We start from the raw sequence: 19933 nt of genomic DNA, 5'->3' as shown, positions 1-19933 counted from the left end.
AGAAAATTGGTAGCCCAACATCAAGAATGAGCAAGAAAGTATATGAAAGTGCATTTGGGGTTCTCCAATTGCAATCTGCAATCGTACGTAACCCGACTTGATCTTGGCACTTAGATGCACTCCAGCGTATAATAGATATGTGTATCATATTACTCATCATGATTGTTGAAGACGAACGTTCCACGTATGGTGGAAACTTTGATTTTTCTTAAAATCATTTAGCCAATGACATGACGACGTTGTTGAATGATTCTAGTATTGATTTTCAAGATTTCCTACGTAGAATATTTGATGTTCGTGATAAACAAATTCATCGGCGTCTTCAACCAGACTTGATAGAACACATATGACAACATTTTGGGCATGTGAATAACATTAATTAAATTTTTTTAAAATTTATATTTTTCTTATATTTTGTGTTAGTGATGTATTTTTGCGTTTATGTATTTTTTTCTTTTATAATATAATTTTGATGAATTATTTGTGTCATGTATTATTTTGAAGGTGTGTTGTATTTTGATATATTTAAATTAATTCTTTATAATGGGGTTTAGTATGACCTATTTTTAAGTTTTTGATAGTTATATGTATATTTAAGAAAATGTAGATAAATTGTCTAAATAATTAAATAATATATAATAATATAAAAAAATTACACTGTCTCATATAAAAAACTCAAATATATATGATCTGGCTGCATTGAGATGGCTCCAAGTATGTTTAACAAAATTAAACAACATGCTATAAACTCGCTTTTTACTAAAATTACTAATCAATTTACAAAATGGACCCCTCTTGAACAAGACTCTAAAATATTTCTATTGCGTCTAATCACATCTGCTATTCAGTGTGATCATGCCCAACCTATAACTGGAAAAGCGATGGGACTTGCTGTGATCGACAAATCCAACATTAACATAAAGTCATAAAGACATAATCCATCCAAATCAATTTTGGCCATGGTAGAACCAAAAGCTAACCAAGACATAGATACAAATGTCAAATATCCTAATAGAATACAAAATATACCCAAATTGTGTAATGTCTCAACCCAATGTAACAAAACCCCCCCAAGAAATCATTCCATGAAACTAGCTAACTATCAGAAAACCCCAAAACTTCCCTCAAACAATAGTCATCAATAAACCCAAAATCATCAAAGAACTCTTCATCCATATCCATAGGATCTTCACTCTCCTCAACCACAACTTGTTTCCCTTTCTCCTCCTCATTTTCCAAAACAACAGCAGGCATGTGACCCTCAAACAGACCAATATGTCCAAACAACTTATCCTTCCTAGAAAACGTGGTCCCACATGAACACTTCCACCTACACTCTCCACCACACTGTCTCATATGGCTCTTCAAATCCGAAAGCACCGAATACTTCTTCTTATGACACCGATCACACGAATACATCTTCGGACAATGACTCCGTTTGAAATGATTCTTAACACATATCACCGATTTCAACGCCTTGAATTTTCTATGCTTCTTGTTTCTGTTGCATCCTTCAAACGGACACGAGAACCGCGTTGAACCGCGGCGTGCACTGTCGTCTAAAGGCTTCGCTAAAGCTTCCGGCGTCTTGAATCTGTTCCCGTGCGCTCGCATGTGCATCCGGAGATTCGCGTCGCGCTTGAAGCCTTTCCCGCAAATCTCGCAGAAATGGAGATGCTCCGCGAGTAATTCCACGGCGTCGAGCTCCACGATTTCGTGATCTTCGTCTGAGTCATCCACGGTGAGGTAGTTGTTGTCAGGTGGTTCTGGTCTGAGGCTGAGATTCGTCGGTGGGAGGACGGGGGCGGCGGGAACGGTGAGGTTTTGAGAGTAAGAGACGAGTGCGGCGGCGTTGACTATGGTGTTGTTGATGGCGGAGGCGATCTGGTTGGAGACGACGGTTATTTGATCGTTGGTGAATGGAGTGTTGGTGTTGATGGATTGGGAGAGAAATGTTCGTAGAGAATCGATTCTGGTCTGAACCAGGGATAGGTTCCGAAGCGGAACCTGAGGGTCGGAGTTGCTATTTGGATCTTGGTGCGGGTGATGGGAATCTAGGTTCGGATTAAACATGTTTATGGTAAGTGATAGGCTAAGAATATTCAAAGGAGTCGCAAGGAAAGAAATGGAAAGAAAATGGAGATGATTGATACAGAGAAGGTTAAGAAGGTATCCCCGCCTCAGGGAATGCGCACTCAGTTCGAGACTTAACTAGTGGCCGGCCATAATTTTATTTATAGATTAAATGTATTTTTGAGTGATATAGAAGTCATTAAAATATTAAAAACTTTATTTGTACAAAATCAATTTTAAATTTCGATTACATATCCCAATTTTGGTATTTTATTTAAGTATTTAATTGGTATGTAATTTTTAAATGTTTATTGAAATTTAACTTTTATTTTAATATTTATTAAATAATATTTATAAATAGTTATGTTATACAAACGGTGTAAAGAATTATTCACGACAATAAATACTAATTAATTTCTTTATTTAAAATTTTGACATTTGTAAAATATATATAATTTTAGTAAATAAACTTTTATAATATTCTACATATAAATTCAAAAGTCATTTAAAACTTATATATAATATTTGACAAAGTCAAAAAGTTTAAAAATAATTAAATAAATTGGATTTTACTTCCCCTTTTCAAAGTATAAGAAAAAAAAATAAAAATCCCTTATAATAATTTGAGTTGTGATTTTTTCGAAATAATCTCCATAAGAAGATGTAAAAAGAATTTTTATTTGTTGTTGGTAGGGGTGGAAATAGGTCAGGACGACCTACAGGAGTCTATAGACTAGCCTGCTTAAGGTCGGGTCACACCAGGCCTATTTAATAAAGAGATCAGACATAGGTTTTTTTAAGTCTATTTTATTAAATAGGTTAGCCTCAGGTTATTAAGAAAAACCTATGAAGTCTTATAGGCCGACCTATATTTTTCAGATATGCGAAATATGTTGGCTCATATATATATATATATATATCAACTATCTACCCAATACTAAAATGTAGCCCAAATTTACTACTTTGTCCTTACAACAAATATATTTTACACTACCAAAAGGTCTTTCATGTAATTAACAAATTCAATATTCATCCATGCCATTTGTTCACCTTCAATTGGTCAATTTATTCAATTTTTGTACTTTACCAAAACACTTATACTCTCATTGGTCCGAAATACTTACCATATCTTTTGTTTTCTCTCTCTCATTTCTATTTTCATGTTCCAATTCTTTTCCCTTCTATTTTCTCTCTCAAGCTTTCTATCTCCTCAAACCCTAAATTTGTGGCCGCCCCCATCTTCGTTTCTCCTTCCTCTGCAACTCTCAAAAGGTATATTTTATTCACTCTTCTATTTCTCTTTCATTCATATCTTTTTCTTGTGTTCATAGCAAATTTTGTTCATAACAAATTTATTGTTGTGTTATTTGATTTCTTTTTCCATATTTTTTCTATTTTATATGTAGATCTGATTATTGCTAGAGGAATGATATGACATAGATGGTGTCCAGACAATTACGAGAGAATTTACCTAAATGGTACGTTATTTTTCAATCTCTATTTTTCTTTTACCTGTGATTCTTTGTTCTTAAATGTGTTTTTTGTATTTGTTTTGTAAAATTTTCATGTCTAAATTTACCTGATTTTGCTGATGCTATGAGAGAAGCTGATTTAGAATCATCAAATTAAATTCTTCATCTTTTTCTTTAAAGACCTCATCAAACACCAAGATGGATTGCTGCTTCTGTTTGCACTATTTTATTTTGGTATTTATAAATCTTGAGAAATCTATCCACAAAATAGGAAAGGTAGGCTACTCATGCATCTTTTGTATATTTTTCAGTAGTCGGGAATAAGCACAGCAACAATGGAAGCTGAACAACTAAATTTAGTATCAGAGGGTTTTGCTCAATTGTTTCATGTTTATGTGGTGCTGATGCATTGTGCTGATTTTTTGTGGTTGTTGTGCTACTCGGAATATTAGAACTCTTGGAATTTATATTGTGAAAAACTATAGCTTGATTGAACATATTGATGCAGCTTTGATTTTTGTTTTTGTGGTGAAAAAAAGTTTGAATTTTTAACCGATTCGGTGAAAGGAAGTAGAAGAGAAACCATGTATCTAATCCAAGCCCTTGATTTGCCAGATGATTATAATACAATTGATTATAGCTAACACTGAAAATGCAGCAATTGATGCTCTTGGAGATTTTCTTTTTTAGTGGTGGTCTGTATTCTGGGATATTTTTATTGCAAGGACAAATGAGAAACATTCTGAGAATGTTGCAGCATATTTAGAGGTACCTCTCTTCTCTTCATTTGGTTTTAATGGCACTAGATACAAAAATTATTCATGAGCCTTTATTGTAATGAACTAACTCATGATTTTTGTTTTGATTGAGGTTTTGTCTCAACTGTCTTTTTGCTGTCCAAGAGTAGTGTCACTAATATATTCTCCAAAAATATGACAATGCAGTGAACGAACATTTTGTTGCATATCCAAACTATTTCAACTATTTATTACTTTCAGACATAACTTAATGTTATTCGTGTTTTGTTTAATCTTGGCAGCTTCATGAAAGGAATTGTACATGTGATTTGTTTGATCCTATAGTATCAAAATTCAACAAGGACGAAGTCCAACGCTTTGTGGAACATGGTAGTACTTTAAGCATTTTCGATAATGAACTAGCGATAACACAGACAACTAAGTTGCATTGTATTCTTAGTGTGTTGGCTTTATTATCTGCTTATTATCCATCCATGAATTCCCTTTTGATTGGCAACACTTCAATTTTCTTATATTGAATTTGAAACAAATTGCAAATGTGAATTGTTGTCATTCAGTGCTGATATATTGTGTAGTAACAGTGTGTTTTCGATAAAAAGGAACCATCAATGGCTCACTATGAAAATGTTATTGTTTCAAACATGACCATATAGTGTTTCAGTACCTCCTTCATAGTGTGTCCTCATTGGTGTTTTTGAATTAAGGTATGGCTATGTTACTTTCACTACATAGCAGAGTTATTGTCACTACAATGTTTAAACACTGATTACTGGTCATTAATACAAAATAAACACTACTTAATAATCATTATTATAATTTATTTATTATATAATAAAGATAATAATGAGTTTTAAAGAAAAAGAAATATTTTTTTACAAATTAAAAATGAGAAAAAGTTTATTACTATTTTTATCCAATTTTAACAATATCACTACTAGACACAATCTATTATATTCAGAAAAAAAAAAGGCATAAACATTATTCTCAATATATATTTAAGTACAAATATATCTTACAAAATTACTTTAACCCGCCGCTCTATTTTTCATTTTTGTGCTCTGTTTTTTTCTTGCGTTTTCATCTTCTACATTGAGTATATTTTATTTTAATATTTTTTATTGTTTGTTTTTGGTCTTTTGAAAATTGATACTTAATATGATTTTATTAGCTTTTAAAATAATATAATAATGATCTCTTGAAAATAGGAAGTTGCACTGTGTCAGATTTTATTGACTCTTCTGTTCGAAATTTCTTTGTATTGTACATTATAATATATCTAAAATTTTACAAATAAATTAATCATTTCAAATTTCGCATTTATATTTAAAATTTTACGTTTCTATTTGTTAAATTTTATTTTTTTTCCAACTTATATGTTTTTTTTATGGTTATTTAATATAGTTGAATTTTTATGGTTATTATTCATTTATAATTAAATCATTCACTTTAAATTTATATAATTCTAAATCTATTTTATATTATATTAAATTAATTTACATGTTATTAGGCTGTATTTTACGGGTCACTATCAACCGAATACATATTTTATTTATTTTTTCAAATGTGAAAATTCTTTTTATTCTCTTTTCGTCTCATGGGTCAATATTTTTCTTTTATATAATTATTTAATAATTAAATTCATTTCAAATTTACTTGTATTTAAATAATTTTATACCATATCAATTGCTTGATAGTATAATGTATTTTTTAATATATTAACATTAAAAATGTTTTTATCTCGCGGGTCACTAACAAGACAATGTTTATTTTAGTTTAATCAATCAATATTTCAATTTAAGAGACATTTTTTTTTAAATATTATTTTTGTCTCTATCTCACAATTGTTTTTTTTCTTCTTTTGTGTATGATTATTTAATATAATTAAATCTATCTTACAATTATACAAGATGTACTAAGATATCACATGAAGTTTAAATAGCTCCTTGACTATTTGTAAACAGAAAACCAGGAAACTGGTTTAACTATTACTACATTCTTTTAATGTAGGTAGTTGACCTCAAGTATGAAGGTTTTATCATACTGTGGTAGAGTTATAAATTGTGTAAAATATACATGTGAGATACCTTTGGTTTTTTAGCTTTAAAATGCCATGTTTCACATCGCTTACTGAGGTTGGTGCATAATAAATTTAAGTTTGGAATAATGCTAAGTTATCATAAAAATGAATTATATTTGAAACAATTACTATTTTTTTTGTCATTTGTTGACTAATTAATTACAAAATGAATATTTATTAGAGACATAAAAAAATTGTGAACACATAAATTGTTTTGAAAATATTTTATTATATGAAACGTTGAACACGTCTATAATTTATTATACTATCTTTGAGTATTATAAGACAAAAAATGTCACTTTATATATTCTTTTAAAAGAATAGTTTATAATTTTCCTTTCAAAATTATTAGGAAAAAAAATAATATCAAACAATTACTATTCAATTACACAAAATGAATATGATAGTAAAATGTTTAATCTTACGGGTCACTTTCAACACAATACTTATTATATTTTAATAAATTTCAAATTTTTTTCTTTCTCCATCTCATTGGTTCCTTTATCAAATGATCATAGAATATGAATGAATTTTTCTGAGCGGATGCACGAGTCACTATCACCATAATATTTAATTTTTTGAAGTGATCAAATATTATCGAATAATCTAAAATATAAATGAAGGAACCCGCTATCACCATAATACTTATTTTTTTGAAGTGATCAAACTTTATAAGATACAAATGAAAGCACCCGTGCGGACGCACGGGTCTTCTACTAGTATATATATATATATATATATATATATATATATATATATATATATATATATATATATATATATATATATATATATATATATATATATTAGGAAAAAAATACTAAATAGGCTAGCCTATGTATGCATATATATTAGAACAGAGGCTAAATAGATCGGCTTATATATACATATATAGGTCGGTCTATAAGGCTTTTTAAGTAATATGGATTAATTAAAAAGTAGAGGCTTATATATATATAATTTTAAATAGGCTTTCAGACCAGACTTTTAAAAAAGTCAAGCTAAAAAATTGACCCTATGATAAGCCATATGTCAGGCTTATGTCTTTTAAATTTATCGTAGGCCAGACTCATGCCTTCTAAAGTCCGACCTAGCATATTTTCATCCCTAGTTGTTGGTTATAAAAAAAGATGAGAGAGAGTGTAAATTAAATGCAATTCGTATTTAATTTTATTTTAAAAAAGATGAAAGTTAATTTTTTTCTCTTATATTTTGGGACAAGAAAAATATATATTTTTTCTTAAATTTCAGAACGAAGGGAGTAAATTAAATGAAGAACATTTTATAAGAATTAAAAATAATAAAATTTAATAAATTTAATTAAATTTAAAAGGTTTGATTAATGTATATGGCAAAAGACAAAATATACTAATTATATTTTACTTTAATTCAATTTAGAGTTTAATGATATAATATAATATAATAAATTAGTTATATACATACCAAAAATACTTAGGTCGATTTAGGAACTGGGATTCAAAGATTAGGAGCTATGGCAAAAAACCCGACTTGTAGCACGCAGTCGAGTACGCCTGAGCATCACCCCAAGTTGGTGCATAGGCCAAGTCAGAGGGAGCAGTGAATCAGCACCTAAGTTGCCTGATATCCCTTGTCGACGGCGACGATTACAAATGTGAAAGGGTGCCAAGGCCGTTATGCAGAGCATTATGCTTCATAAAGATTATGGTGGAAGTTAGATTGTTGTCATTATTGGGGGTCTCCAATAGTTATTCCATAAAGGCTTCAGGTCATTAGTGCAGAGGTATAAATAAGGGCTCATATATGAGGGATAAGCAAGACATTCACTCTTGAGTTTACGCGTACCACTATCGTGCAACTCAAATCCCTTAGTTCATCCAGTCACCCTCTCAGTTTTTTACAATACAGTTGCAACCTCACTGGATTAGCTTATGGGAGGTGATCTAAATGTGTTTTGCAGGAAAATTTGGTACCCACCGTGGGGCCTAAAGTAAAAATTTCTCATGCCACACTACTACACACCCCTTTCTTATTCTCTAGTCATGTCTGAGGCGTCACCGGTTAGTAAGGATCCTCCATCGGATTTGACCCAAATACTGGACATGGTGGAAGCCTTGAGATAGGAGAATGAGAACCTACAAGATAATGTCCAAACACTACAAACCCAAATAGTGCGTGATGACGGTTTTGAGGAGGAGCCCTTGGACCTCCAGCCTTTGGCAGAAGCTGTTTGGGAAGATGGGGTACCGGAGACTTTCAAGTTGCCACCCTTGACATCCTTTGATGGCAAAAGCGACTCCCATGAACACAATATTTCTGTCAATAGCCAGATGGCCACAACCAGCACCTCATCCTCGTTGAATTGTAAGCTGATGGCAGGAACGTTCAAAGATGTCGCTCTACACTGGTACATGAGTCTGCCGATGTCCTCGATCGTCAGGTACCAAGACTTAACATGCAAAATGGTGCAGTGTTTCGCGGCCAACAAGCACAGAAATGTGTCAAACTCCGGTTTGTTTAACGTACGTCAGGGTTCTTTTGAATCTTTGCGCAAATACATAACAAGTTTCAATGAGGAGGCCATAAAAGTTTTCCTTGGTCTTTCCTAGGTCTTTCTAGGAGGTGATGGACTCGTCGGTGAGGCTTTTGTATCAGGCCATGTCACCCTTCCTAAAATTGGTGGGGAACAACCTGCATGTGATAACGCCTCTAACGTTGCGATAATCGAGCAAAGCATTGATGTTTTCGAGATGCTCATTTGGATCAGTCGTGTCGTCGTACGTTCCCAAATTAGACGCTTTTTCCTGCCTCTTGGGAAGGAGAGCGTCCATGATAGCTCGAGATAACGAGACGTGGGGGTCATCTTCATCACTCCAGAAAAGGCGGACGTGACGGGGAGAGGCCGTGCCTTACTCATTGAGGGTTGTCGTCGTGGCGTGGCGATGAGTTCCTTGGTCGACCCTTTGTTTTGACAGGGGATGAGTGACGGTTTTCACCTTATCGACCGACATTGTTTTTCTTGACCTCCAGGGAGTGTTGATCCTCGCAGGGAGGAGAACGGTTGTATTTTTGGTCATTACAGGTTGCGGCCTTTCTAACACCGGTGACGGCCCGATCGTCAAGGCGAAAGGCTTTGGGAGTCGTGTTGTTGTTGTCTCCGCGGGGGAGAGCGTGAACGGCGGTCCTTCTCTAGTGCTCCGATCCTTTCATTCTGCTAGTAGATTATATCGTTGGTCTGGTTGAGTGTTGCGAATAAGACCACCATAGTCAGGTCAACATTGGGCGGCACCAGAATTCGGTGAAACTTCTCTAGTGTCTTCTCTGGACCCTTACGAGTTTCTATGAATTGGAGGGCTTTGTCGTCAGATGAGAGGGAAACGGTTGTCCCATCCTTCCTTTTTGGGGAGCCTTCCTCTGCACATGGCATCTCATTGCCTTTATTGGGGTTACGGACGTGAGAGAGGACGGTTGCGGAACCATCGATGTTGTTACTGTCTTGACTGGCCATGATCGGATACCGATATTTTATTTTTCTCTTTCGGTTTCAGGGAAAGAAAAATGGGGAAACAACAGTTCTCACAGACGACGCCAATGATTTTACTGGGATTTGAATGTAAGTGTGACTGATGGACGTCGTGGACTTGATGGAATCAATGGAGGAAGGGGTGTACCTGCAGACACCCTGAAGCTCAAGTAAGAATGGTTGAAATGGTGATGAGTAAAGGTTAGAGTAGAATAGAAAACATGACCCTCTTGCAGAGGAGGGTATTTATAGTGAGCCCCAAGCGTTGGGCCAATGGTCTCCGTTATGGGAGTAAAGTCCAAGCCCATAACGCATGACTTGCAGGATTTCCACGTGAGTATTGATGAGCAACACATGCTCATCATGCTAGGTCAACTGCCCCGTGATCCCCTGGTTGTGGGTGGACCTGCCCATTATGGAGGGAAAGACGGTTTCTTCGTCCATGCGAAGAGAAGGTATCAGTTAATGACATGTCCTCGAGTGGGGAGCACGTGGAGAAAGTTCCCCTTTGCTAGCCCCAATGGATTGGGTCAGCACTTTAAGCCGTCCTCGATATAGGTGTGGATTGGTTAGGGTCGACGCTGGGCGAGTCACATGCCCAGTCCGAAACACAATTCAGAACACAATCCAAAAAATGTTTAAGAGACCTAACAACTTTTATATATAAGATATATATTAAAAATATTTAAATAAGGGTCTTGCTAACCAGTACCCTTAGGGCAATGGTTAAGCATTCCAAAGAAAGAAAATATTTTATAGAAAATTTAATATTTCAATTTTTGAGGCATTAAATACGCAAATTACTGAGATAAATTTACTATTTTAAATTCTTAACCATTGCCCTGAGGGCACTGGTTAGCATTTTCCTTTAAATAATAGTATTCATGGATATCCGCAAATACTTGCGGGTATCTCAAAATCCACAAATACTCGAACGTGTATAGGGTGGGTACTAGTATCATGTTTATTAAATGAGACAGATAGTTGTTTACTGGTATTTTTGGTAACCAATCACGAGTTTATTTAAGCAAGTGAGATTAACTCGAAAATTCTCCAAAACAATTTGGGCAAATAAATTGTACGTAAACACGTGCGTGTAAATTGAATGTAGTTGTTCGTACAAAGACAACATAAAGACAAACTTTAAATGAAGACAAGCTTTGATAAATGACAAGATTAAATGCAATAAATGACATTAAACAAAAGTGAAGATAAAAGACTGAAAATGTAAATGTTTCATTTAAAGAAACAAGAAAACGATGAAAAGATTAGGCGCAGACACATACATGTTTATCGCGAACTATTTCGCTCTCTGACTAGGGTACTCCAGTCGTATGGAGAAAATGTATAAATGTTGTGACCTCTATTACAATGCATGAGTATCTTATTTATTCTATTTATAAATAATTGTCGACGACGGTTCCAACCACTAGGGGGTGCTATGTTTCACCCCATTTTTGATCTTCAAGTTCTCACTAGCGCGTCCACGTGTCACACACGATTTTTTGTTGTAACCCACATTGAATGAAACTGTTTCAAACTTCTCCACGAACTCTTGATCACATCTGCTAACTTACTATCAACATCGTCTTCCTCGACAACTCAATTTTGGAGAATTTCCACGCCTTTAGCCTTTTTGTAGCTTTGTCAACTCATGGTCATGTCGACTGTCTTTTTCGAGATTTTGGACATGTTTCTAGCTGATCATAATCTTTTGGATCTGTTCTTGCGATTCTTCCAAACTATAAATGTCACATCAGCTAGCTCTCTGGTCGACGCTTCGTTGATGTTGTATCATTAGCGTCCTAAAACACTTGACATTAATGCTCTTACCACTGAATGTTCCTCCATTATGACCATTTTCGTTGATTTTCTCTTTGCTAAAAATCTCAATGTAACAGTAGCGGGGGACTAGGGCATTTGCTCATGGATACCATTGTCATCCCTACATCCATCACAACCACGCGTTTTCTTTCTCTATTGGAACTTGCAACTCTTTCTTCTCTTATATCAAAACAAAATTAATCTATTTTCTTTTCATTAGACAAAAATCATCTCTCTTCATCAAACAAATGATTATTTTCTACGATAATAAAATTGTTCTATCTTTTTTTCATCAAACCAAAATCATCCTCTCTTTTTTCCTCATCAAACAAAGCTCAATAGTCTCAACTTATACCATTTAATTTCAACCTTTATGGTGCGCATTTAAACAAAACTCAATTGTTTACCTCTATACTTGATTTTAGTCAAAGTTATGATGATAGGATGAAATCTTTGAAAGTTGATAAATTGGGTTGGTTTTGACATTATTTTTAAGTATTACTCCATTCTTCATAGGGAATTATATTCAATAATTCAAGTTTATCAATAATTTTTCAGTGTATATTTTTATAGCTTCAAATAAAGCTTCATTATAAAAAAACTTTAGTGTGTTTTATGTTTGAAAATTTATTAACCAACGTCCGACTTGTATTAATCTTTTTTTTTTTAAAATAATCAATTTTGTTTTATTTATAATTTACTTTTTTTTTTTATGTCCGTGCATTAACTAACTTTTTGAACAATATCAATACACAATTAACCAAACTTATTTTACTTGTAATCTACTTTAGTTTTTATCTAAAAACTCATTAACCAACCTCTGCTATTAATAATAAAAATAAGGCTTAAATGCACCTCTGGTCCCTGTAAGTTAGCGAGTTTGTTATTTTCGTCCCTGTAAGTTTTTTTGTTGGTATGAGTCCCTATATCATACTTTTTACTTGCGGTTTAGTCCCTAAAGCCAAAATCCGCAGGAAAATCTGCAGGTTTTCTGCGAATTTTCCTGCGGATTTTGATTTTAGGGACTAAAACAAACGCGAAAGTGAAATATAGGGACTCAGACCCAGAAAAAAACTTACAGGGACGAAAATCAAAAACTCGTTAACTTACAGAGACCAAAAGTGCATTTAAGCCTAAAAATAATATCGTGTATTTGAAGATACTAATATAAGGTGTAGATATTAAAACTTGTGTCAAAACAACAAATCTTTTTACATAAATATAGAGTTAAGTACTTAAGTACAAAAATCCGCATTACTATTTGTAAAAGATTCGCATATACGTAGTATTTTACATGGCTTATTTATTTGTGCATTAAAATATCATTTTTTTATTACAAAAATAGAATTAGTTTGTCAAGTAATGCAATTGAGATAAAAAAGAAAAATTGAAAATGAATTGTAAGAAAAGTAGAAACCGTTTCACACGATCTGTCTCGGATATTGTGGCGAACCCGTAGGAAAATAGTGGATTCTCCGTAATCACTTTTAAACGCATATATCTGTGGGTAACATAATAACATTTTCTCTCTTTACAAAACGCCGTTCTCTTCTCCATTTTCTGCATTCTATTCTACTCTCCACGTGCATTTTCTTTCCTCTAACGAAACCCTTGTTTACTTCTTTCCTTGTTACTTTCAATCCAAAAAATCAAAATCACCTTCAATTTCCCCTCAGAGAGAATAATGAACTCCGATTCAATTCACTGAGTTGAACCGGAGAAAGATCTGAGTCAGTGTGAACGATTTAACGCGCTTATGGGTGGTTCTGGTTCCAAACTTGAGAAGGCTCTCGGTGATAATTTTCCTGAAGGAGAACATTACTTCGGCCTTGAGAATTTTGGCAATACCTGTTATTGCAACAGCGTTTTGCAGGTTTTCGTCAATCTTATTTCTGTTTCTTCCAGATTCAGATTTTGATCTGGTTATTTAGAAAATTGTCACTTAACTGTTGCGCTTTCTTGTTGTTCTTTGTAGTTTTGTTGATAGGTTTATCGTTGATTTGATTACTTCTCTTAATGCGAATCTGTTAGGATAGGAACTTGTTGTTTGTATTTTGCTGAATTTTGAAATGCTGTATTAAACAATGAAGGAAAATTTTAGTGATAACGTGTTGCATTTGAGACTTTGAGAAAGTAATTTGATTTAATTGATTGAAAAAATGTTTTGCATATTTTATTGATTCGGGTATTGAATCAAATGTGAATACTTTTGTTTTGCCCTGTTTATTAGGTCTGACCAATTATTAGCAAAGTTAGGGTTTGATTCTCAGTACTGGAAAGGATACTAGAATCCATGTTATTAGCTATTGCTTATTCAAAATATGTTGATAATGATCACTGAATCTGTCGAACTTGTTTTGTGGAGTACTTTTACGTTTCAACCCTAAACAAATGTGTTTTGATACCAGAAATCTTTTGAGTGTGTTAGTTTGTAAACCCTGTAACTAAATTTGTGGGTTTTTTTTACTAACAATGTTCTTTCTTGTTCTATAGGCTCTATACTTTTGTGTTCCATTTCGAGAACAATTGCTACAGTATTATGGAAAAAACAAAAACATGCCGGATGCAGAGGAAAATCTTTTGACTTGCCTAGCTGACTTATTTTCGCAGGTAACAAATCTACAATTAGAAAAATTCTTGGCGTTTCTTGCATGAGACACCTATTCATATTTGATCGACTAAATTGTTATTTATCATTATAGAATTTAATATATATAACATGGTGTGATGTTACATGTTATGGATGAAAGAACCCAGTTCACCAAATTAGTAACTTATCAACCATACTTAGACCAAATAATTATTGTCCCAGATGTCATGTTAAAATAACTACAAGAATGCCCGAAAGTTTATCAAGTAGACCTTGCGACATCCAAAAATAACATATGATAATTTGTACATTGTAGCTAAGAACATGCATTTACTTATATCCATTTCTCTAGACTATCACCATAGCATTGTGTATAGTCTTGATTTAGACACCTCTTATAGTAGTGTAAAATGTTACACGGTAACTTGGCAAACACCCATAATTCAATTTATACGTTTCTGTCGAAGCCTTTTCTTTTCTCTCTAAATTGTAACCTGAAAATTTTGTAGGCTATTTGTGAAGTTTATTAAAACATGACTAGATACTGTAGGGCATAAAGTATGTTCCCTTGGTTTATGTTACTTCTTGTTAGCTGTTGTGTTTTGTTCTTTTTTGTTTCCCTCGAATGAGGGATTCACAAACACTGATGATTGCATCCATGTCTAAATCATCAATAAACTATACTCGAGTATACATTTTTTAAATTATTTCTCTTTTGAAAAATTGCTTCAAAGTATATGCGCGTGCTTTTTATAAATACCTATTTTTATTGCTTTTTTCTTCTCTGTGATTATCTTTTTGAGATACAGAGGTGATTGTATGCTTGCCTAAATATGATTGTTGCGGGTTTGAGTATCTATATTTTGTATATCTTCAACGTTCTGAATAATATATTGCTTCAGATGTCCAGTTAATGCACTCACCTGGTTGTTTATTACTTTCATGATTTTGAATTTACCATGTTACTTCTTTTGAATGTAGATAAGTTCCCAGAAGAGGAAAACAGGTGTAATTGCTCCCAAACGATTTGTACAGAGGTTGAAAAAACAGAATGAACTCTTCCGTAGCTATATGCACCAGGTACATGTTTAAACTTGACTAGCATGTGCACAAAAGTAAAAGACGGGGTTGTTCTATAAATTATCAACTTTCCTTTGAGAGTAATGAATAGAATATTAGTTTGTACACATGTAAAGTGTTTGGATATGTTTATACATACAGGCATCTTTTCTGAATATCCCTGCTTAGTTGTTTCTCAGTTGCAATTGGTTTCATTATAAAACTTAGCTAGAGATGCTTGCAAAGTCAATTTTTGTAATTGGTATATAATTGGTCTCGTCCAAGAAACTGTTGTTGTATCACTGTCACACTTACACCCGAGAGCAAAATGGTTTTGAGCACAGTTAAATTTGATATCATAGTTAGGACGATGGTCCGCCAGCTGGGTGGTCAATATATCAAGGTTGCAATCCATTCCCTTGAGCTCAACATATTTTAGTGCAAAGAAATTCTTTATAACTGTTTCATAAGATCATGGTGTATTGATCTTCTATATGAGTATATTAAGATCTCTCTATCCGAAATGAGACATTAGACAGTGTTTTTTATTGATTTTTTTGAAATGCAATCTTTTAAAACCTATTTTTCTTTAACGCCTACAGTGAGGTTGAATAATATTTTTTTTTAGTTCAAACAATGTTGTTCTTTATATAATCTCTATTTGTTTACTAGATGTCTCTTTCCTCACCTGAGGTTGTTTCACAAGTGAATGTTATTCCTTATTATTCAAATCTTCTGTTTGTTGTATGATGTCTCTTATTAATGTATTTCTTTAAAAAATAATCTGTATAAAGATTAAAAAGCAACACTGTCATTTTGAATCTTCTAATTTTTGGTAGGACGCCCATGAATTCTTAAACTATTTGTTAAATGAACTTGTTGACATTCTGGAAAAAGAGGCCCAGATTGCAAAAGACAATCGAGAGACATTACTACCTTCAGAGAAGATTGCGAATGGACCAAAAAATGGTTTATCTAATGGTGCTAAAAAAGAGCCGCCTTTAGCTACTTGGGTGCACAAAAATTTCCAGGTGATTTGGCAATTCATTGTTTCTATTTTAGCATGTTGCTTGCAGCAAAGCTTGGAGTAACCATACACTGTGAACTTGTTATTTGATCAATCAGTGTAGGGGGATACTACTTGCACTCCATCATGATCACAAAAACAATATTTTTTACATAATGGAATCTCATTGTTGTAAATTGCTTTGATCAGGGAATACTTACCAATGAGACAAGGTGCTTGCAATGTGAAACAGTAACGGCTAGGGATGAAACATTTTTCGACTTGAGTCTTGATATTGAACAAAACAGTTCCATTACAAGTTGCTTGAAAAATTTCAGTTCAACGGAGACATTGAATGCTGAAGACAAATTTTTTTGTGACAAGTGCTGCAGGTATATAGCATTTCCTGGCCACAAATTTTTATCTCATAATTATCTAAACATTATTTTTGCGGCATCAGCTGCATGTACTTCATCAGTACTATTTTTGGATGATAAAGGGCCAGTTCTACTTTTTTAAATTGTTTTTGTAGCTGACCTGTTTTACCACTTCTTTATTAAGATGATTTTTTTATGATGAGTCAAAGGTGTTAAGTGGCTTCACTGTTATGTTTGTTGCCATTTGTCATGTCATAAGCAGGAACCTTAATAGGTTTACATTCCATTGATAGACATTTTTTTCATCTATTTCCTGAAAGGGTTATTATGGTCGTGTGGCTCGTGTCAATTTAATCCGGAATATAATGCCTGTACTCATCTGTTTTACTTTTCATGTTCTGTTATTAACCGAGATGCAAACTTTCTTTTGATTAGTTTGCAAGAAGCTCAAAAGAGGATGAAGATAAAGAGACCGCCTCGTGTTTTAGTCATTCATCTTAAGCGGTTTAAGTACATGGAACAACTGGGCCGCTACAAGAAACTGTCTTACCGTGTGGTTTTTCCCCTTGAGCTCAGGTTGAGTGATACAGATGAAGAAGCAGATATTGAGTATTCTCTATTTGCTGTAGTTGTCCATGTTGGGAGTGGGCCTAATCATGGGCATTATGTTTGCCTTGTAAAAAACCATAACCACTGGTTATGTTTTGACGACGAAACTGTTGAGGCGGTTGATGAAGCTGCTGTTCAAACATTCTTTGGGTCAACTCAAGAATTCAACAATAATACAGACCATGGTTATATTTTGTTCTACGAGAGCGTTAACAGAAACTAAACAGAGTAGAGCCTTACCAGTTTTAGGTACTTGAATATTTTAGACTTTCCTTGTTCATCTGTTTGGTTATCAATTATTTTCTCTTTACGATTTTCCTTAATCAATCTGCTTGAGGTGTGATACCTTCAAGACAGCATACAGTTGTGAAAATGTATACTAGGTGGTTGGCATGTACAGCTGATAGTGAAAGCACTGATTTTTTTAAAAAACTTTTCGCATAACAGATACACCACAATGCATTCATGGTTAAGTGTTAAATGTTCAATTATAGTTAGAAACACAATGCAATGGTAGTTACTTTTAAGCACCTTTTTGCACTCACAGAAGATCGTTATATAAAAGGGACATGAATTATTTTCTACATTTTGTTTTACAAGAGCTTGCTGGGAAGTGTGATGAACAAAAGCATTCACAAAGTGATTAATGTATTGAATCATGGAGCATTGTTTCTAAAGTGATTAATGCCAGTTGTAGTTGCTTGAAATTGAAACTCAAATAGATTTATATTCTTTTGTTGTGTATATTCTAAGGTGACTGAACTAGTAGGATTCAGTAGCTACTTATGTTGAAGTTATTCAGAACTCAAGTTAAAGAATGAATTTATCCATCTGGAATAAAATCGAATTATAACTGGGAAGTCCATAGAATCGAAGTATTGTACAAAAGGAGAAGCTAATTATTTAGTTTGTTGTGATCGCCGGGTTAACTTGAAATTCTGGGGTCAAAATTAGACCACCAACTTTTATCGAGATATGGATATAACTATATAAAGATAATATCAATGATGAGTATAAGAAAAGAGTTCTGAAGAGATAAAATTAATACAGCAATAATAATATCAAATATTCATATTAACATTTGCCTAAGAAAATTAGACAAAGTTTAGCAATGGCCTTGGGTTTCTTTTATAGACGTGTGTGCTTGCCTCTTAATCCATTAAGTAGAGAGGATTTGAAATGATCCGGGCCTTTTGCCTCTTTATCCATCAAGTAGAGAGGGCCTTAAGGCTGAGACAAAATATTTCTCTCAAGGCTATGTCAGACAATGAAGGAGTCGGGAAAAGCCTTTAAGTGATGTTGGCCGACCTCTAGGATGTTGTTCCAATGTGAAATAGCACTGAAATGTCTGGTTGAAAAAGTAGTGGAGAACAAGCACATTAAATTCAGTCTCATCATCAAAATGTTTCAATCTTCTTTTGAAATGTGTATTGACGCGACAGGCTAGGGCATGACGTGATTTATAGTGCACTTGAGTGCGCTCGAGTTTGCGTGTATAAACAAGAAGAAATCTAGCTATTGATCTTGGAACTTCTTTCTCTAGCTGGTTTGAATCCTTCAACTGCAGATGTTTATAAATACGAGGAGTTGAGTGATCGGTAAAATAGCAAGTGTACTATTTTGCCTCTGTAGTAATAATAGGGAAATTCTTCGAATGTCGATCTCAAGGACTGCACGTTAATATCGAGTTTAAATAATGGTTCAATTAAACAAAAACTATATTTGGAGTTTTGATTTGCAATTATAAATTAACAATAAATAAAAATGTCAGAAAATTGACTAAGTGATTTTAACAAATATGAGAGTATGCTAGGGTAAAGTGTATGATTTGCCCTGTAATAACCTTGAATTTTGATTTCTTCAATAAGTTCATAACCTTTAATTACCGCCCTTTAGATTATTTTCCCCTAAGTCCTTAGTGGGAAAACCTTTGAACATTCATCCTAAATCCTAAGTCCTTAGAGAATTATGATGAAATCAAGCCTTTATGTTATCAAGAGTTAATCGGTAACTATAGGGTATCCCTAGTCCTAGGTGATATCTACTATAGTCTAATCGTACAAAAACCTTAACAACCGCTGTCCAGCTGATTGTTAATCGTAAATCAATCTTGTTGGTCCGACAAAGAAAGCATAAAAACCTTGTACAATTAAATTAAATAAGAAAACAAATCTATTGATGAACTCAGGAATTCAAAATCATTACATAATCAAATTAGGGACACCCCCTAGCATTGGGGTTTAGTTACTCATATTGTTCAAAGAAAACAAAATGTAAAATAGAGACATTACAAGAATTGAGATGAAAGTTGATCTTCAATCGCTTCCGTTCATGAAAACCTTCTTCTCTCCCAAACCCTTGTTTTCTCCAATCTTCAATCGTGTCTTCTCTTAGCCAAAAAGTCTTTTTTTCCTTCTCCAAATCACTTATTTATCCTCATAGGTTTCCTAGTCTAGGTAAAATACCAAAACTTCCCTCTGGTTCTTTAAAAATCACAAAATGCTGAATTTCTAAAATCTGACGCGCAGGTTGACACGGTCTGCCCGTGTCAGCCTCTGACTTCAGAATTTGGCTTTGACTTCAACA

At 33.6% G+C, this 19933-nt stretch overlaps 2 protein-coding genes and 1 long non-coding RNA gene across 3 annotated transcripts; 2 read left to right on the top strand and 1 right to left on the bottom strand.

Moving 5' to 3' along the window:
- Positions 1-739: 739 nt before the first annotated feature.
- LOC131655752 (zinc finger protein STOP1 homolog) lies at positions 740-2218 on the bottom strand. Its single transcript, XM_058925560.1, has one exon. The coding sequence runs from the start codon at positions 2071-2073 to the stop codon at positions 1096-1098; it is 978 nt and encodes a 325-aa protein (XP_058781543.1). The 5' UTR covers positions 2074-2218; the 3' UTR covers positions 740-1095.
- Positions 2219-3199: 981 nt separating this feature from the next.
- On the top strand, positions 3200-4842 carry LOC131655751 (uncharacterized). Its single transcript, XR_009299874.1, has 4 exons — positions 3200-3345; positions 3480-3551; positions 3857-4313; positions 4585-4842. It is a non-coding gene; the product is annotated as an uncharacterized LOC131655751 (long non-coding RNA).
- An 8374-nt stretch (positions 4843-13216) lies between these two features.
- Positions 13217-18288, top strand: LOC131661454 (ubiquitin carboxyl-terminal hydrolase 4-like). The gene is made up of 6 exons (XM_058930997.1): positions 13217-13579; positions 14200-14316; positions 15278-15376; positions 16195-16386; positions 16572-16753; positions 17174-18288. The coding sequence occupies exons 1-6, from the start codon at positions 13463-13465 to the stop codon at positions 17568-17570; spliced, it is 1104 nt and encodes a 367-aa protein (XP_058786980.1). The 5' UTR covers positions 13217-13462; the 3' UTR covers positions 17571-18288.
- The last annotated feature ends 1645 nt before the right edge of the window (positions 18289-19933 follow it).

Source organism: Vicia villosa, linkage group LG3, assembly GCF_029867415.1.
Source record: "Vicia villosa cultivar HV-30 ecotype Madison, WI linkage group LG3, Vvil1.0, whole genome shotgun sequence".
Classification (NCBI taxonomy): domain Eukaryota; kingdom Viridiplantae; phylum Streptophyta; class Magnoliopsida; order Fabales; family Fabaceae; genus Vicia; species Vicia villosa.
Note: the sequence above shows the minus strand (reverse complement) of the source record. Positions and strands in the feature narration are given on the sequence as shown.